At 36.7% G+C, this 3,320-nt stretch overlaps 1 protein-coding gene across 4 annotated transcripts in view; it reads right to left on the minus strand.

Annotated features, from left to right (window-relative positions):
* LOC107687798 (lethal(3)malignant brain tumor-like protein 4) overlaps positions 1 to 3,320 on the minus strand; it is a 15,974-nt gene that overhangs the window by 5,661 nt on the left and 6,993 nt on the right. For 3 of the 4 annotated variants that reach the window (XM_016485261.1, XM_016485258.1, XM_016485260.1), the window contains exons 9-15: positions 3,238 to 3,288; positions 2,985 to 3,120; positions 2,173 to 2,264; positions 1,906 to 2,057; positions 1,742 to 1,818; positions 1,330 to 1,415; positions 1,118 to 1,228 (exon numbers count right to left, since the gene is read on the minus strand). The exons of the other annotated variant lie outside the window; for it this stretch is intronic. In XM_016485261.1, coding sequence (XP_016340747.1) covers positions 1,118 to 1,228; positions 1,330 to 1,415; positions 1,742 to 1,818; positions 1,906 to 2,057; positions 2,173 to 2,264; positions 2,985 to 3,120; positions 3,238 to 3,288 — 705 coding nt within the window. The remainder of the gene's footprint in view (positions 1 to 1,117; positions 1,229 to 1,329; positions 1,416 to 1,741; positions 1,819 to 1,905; positions 2,058 to 2,172; positions 2,265 to 2,984; positions 3,121 to 3,237; positions 3,289 to 3,320) is intronic. 4 annotated transcript variants of the gene reach the window in all.

Consider the following 3,320-nt stretch of genomic DNA (forward strand, 5'->3'; position numbering starts at 1 on the left):
ACTTTAGTGACGATGTGACACTGCCTCGATTGTGCAAGTGACAATTCCTGTGTCAACTGTGCAGCTCGCTTATAGACGGACGCGATGTGTGGTGATTTTAAGCCATTTGCGTATTTTGGAGAGAGAAAGAGAGAGCGCGCACGTGCGTGCGCTGATTCACTCACGCTGTTTGTGAAATTACGTCTCACACAAGGTTTTCAAATTACTTTATAAGTTATTTAATGAAAAAATATGAAGGTGAGTACCTCTCCTTCAGCATTATAATTATTTTACCCGCGCCTGACAAGAGACTGAGACTGTGACGCTGCATGTCGTGCCAAACATCTCACAGCAGCGTCATCAGCTTGAGATCGTTTTTTTTAGATTTTCGGCCTTTTAGAAACCGCCGATCAATCATCCCAACGTGATTATCGACCGATAGTGATCGGTAGCCGATCAATCGGAGCACCCCTATTAAAAACATAAATTATTGCCAATATTAAGAGGATTTGGCATTTCCAATTAATGCCGGTTACATTCTTATTTTTATTAGCCCTATTATTATTAAGTTACTTTTATTATTAAATTAAAATTACTATTAATTTGCCCCACAATAATTACCACATAACTGACGCGCTGCGAGGACAAGATTAGGCTATTTACTCCTCAATTAAAAGGTTTTAAAAAGGTCTTTTAAAACAGGTCTATCGTACAATGAATTATAGTCCTATAATTAAAATATTTACACTGCAGTCATCAATAAAAATTTATGAAATAAAAAGCTTTTATTTCAAGCACCGACTTTCAAAAACAAGCTGTTTAACATGAAATGCGTTTCTTCTCATTTTTTTTTTCACTATGTACAGGCCACAAGAGAAATATTAAAGGAATAAATGAAAACAGTTAGCTATAATATACCGTTATCAGCATTTGTTTAAGTAGATTCGTCTCTCGTCGTCTCTAAGAGAATATGCGGCGTCATATGTCGAAAGCTCCATCATTCCATTTTTACTTTCACTTTCTGCATAATGAATTGACTGAAAAGTTTGCACGTTGCTTGTGTGATATCCACTGGCTTGCCTTCATGGTTTTAAACAGAAATATTTCCAACATTGCGACGTAACCAATTGAATCAAACCTTGATTCTGTGGTCTTCTACATCAGAGATGGTGGCTACACGAATAAGCATGGCATTACGTTTATCCACTGCCTCCAGCTTCATCCCAACTTGGAAGCCATGTGGTGGTCTCTGGATGGCCAAAGATCAAAGGTCATTTACAATTCAAATAAAAACATAAATAATTAAAAACCAGCACCTCTCATGGTTCAGTGGGGTGAATCAAGCCTCACCTGTTTAAAGGCTCTTGCTGGTGCAGCCTGGGCTCCAGTTTCCTCAAGGTACTTCTCCCAAGTAAAAACCTTGGGAGGCTTATAATCTAAGACACAAAAATAAACAGACGTTAAATAATCTTAAAACCACTTGTCATGTTATACTAAAAAATGTTATACTAATCAATTTTAACTGAATACAAAATGTTAGGTACATCATAAATTGTAAATATTTTCATTAGATAGTATTTCAATTATTTATTTTAACTTTAGAACAATGTCAAACAAAAGCTGCTAATCATTTAATTTTGGAAATAACTTTTTGTGTTTATAGTATTACTGTTTCTCACACAATATAAAATAGAATTCCATAATCATTTGTGAAAGAAATGTAAATGATGCAGGGGTGAATATTACATGAAAAGAGTTTCACCTGCAGGTGTAGTGAGCATTAACTCGGCCTCCTCACAGTACCCTACCGGATGAATGTATGGACTGCTGGCATCACACCTGAGAACAAACACAATTCATTTACTACCTTAATTTACTACACAATCATGAGCAATTCCGAGAATTCTGCTCAGTCACTATCTTTACCAATAATCATACGAATCATCCCAGTTGTCAAAGTGAATGAGGAGCCGGTTGTCGACAGCAGCAGCAATGGTTGCAACACAGATGAGTGATGGGTTCTTCCTGTCAACGGCTTCCAGCTTCATCCCGGCACGGAATCCTGACGGTGTGACCGACTAAATATGGCAGACAACACATGGTTGTAAAAGACAGCATGATCTTCAGAACAGAAACTAACACTGAGAATCTACGAGAAATACTTTATAATTGTGTGCATATAAAATGACATACTGTATTAAGACTCTTGAAGAGATGTTTGGGGGCCAGTTGACCCCTACAGTTCTTTACATATGTGTTCCAGTTAAACTCTCCATCTTTGCAGCCTGTAAGCAAACACACAAATATTACAAAAACAGCATATGCAACCCATTTTACAGTTTTTTTAAATAAACTGAATATTCTAGCAGCATGTGCAATGGCATATGCAACATTTTTCCATTCCACTGTGCTACTTTTCAATTGTTTTCCTTGTAAACACACGTTTGACTGTTGAGCTCGCATCTCGCTACTTTTGTAGCATCTTGAGCATAACAAGGCATTCCAAAAATACAGCACATCTCAAGACCCTGCGTTTTTTCCCCCGTTCCACTGCCCGCATCACGCATGTTTCAAAGCAAATACATGATCTGTGTGAATAGCCCCTAAGAGTGTCTAAAAACCCTGCAGTTTTGTCCATTCCAAATGTTATAAAACAACATGAAAAATATGCTAACGTAACCATTTTTTAAACAAATAAAATAAATTATAATTTCATTATATATTTTACAGTTAGTAAATTACATTTTTATTATATTTCGATTAATTTATTTAATTATATTTTGTGGTATTTATTATTTATAATCAATGATCGTGTCAATTACAATACTATTACATCTATGTTCAATTTCAGAATAAAAACTAGTAGACCATTTTGTAATCACACCATTCCGAATATAAAACACTATAAAACACATCTAATATGTTACAGAGAACAAACATAGAGCTCTGCACAAGAGCTGCTTTGCATGTTGCATCCTTGACAACAGACAACCAGCATTAAGCACCTTTTGGCAGCAATAGCTTGAGACCCGTTTTCTCACACCAGCCTGGCGGCTTCACATCCCATGAGTCAGCATTTACCCAGAAGTCATAGCACTCAGGGTAGCCATCAAAGTGAAGCCGAATCCTGTAGCCTTGCACCTGGAACAGAAGGCAAATATGTCCAAATACACATTTTACAATAAGCACAGCTATCTATATATTTTCTTTAAAAATCACATATCAAATAAAATCACAGGAACTTTTGACTCTGGTTACCTCTGCAACAGTCAAAACGCAGAAGAAAGCAGGGTGACTGGGGTCCAATCCCTCTAACTTCATGCCAACTTTAAATCCATTCC

This window comes from Sinocyclocheilus anshuiensis, unplaced genomic scaffold, assembly GCF_001515605.1.
Source record: "Sinocyclocheilus anshuiensis isolate Anshui unplaced genomic scaffold, SAMN03320099.WGS_v1.1 scaffold409, whole genome shotgun sequence".
Taxonomy (NCBI): domain Eukaryota; kingdom Metazoa; phylum Chordata; class Actinopteri; order Cypriniformes; family Cyprinidae; genus Sinocyclocheilus; species Sinocyclocheilus anshuiensis.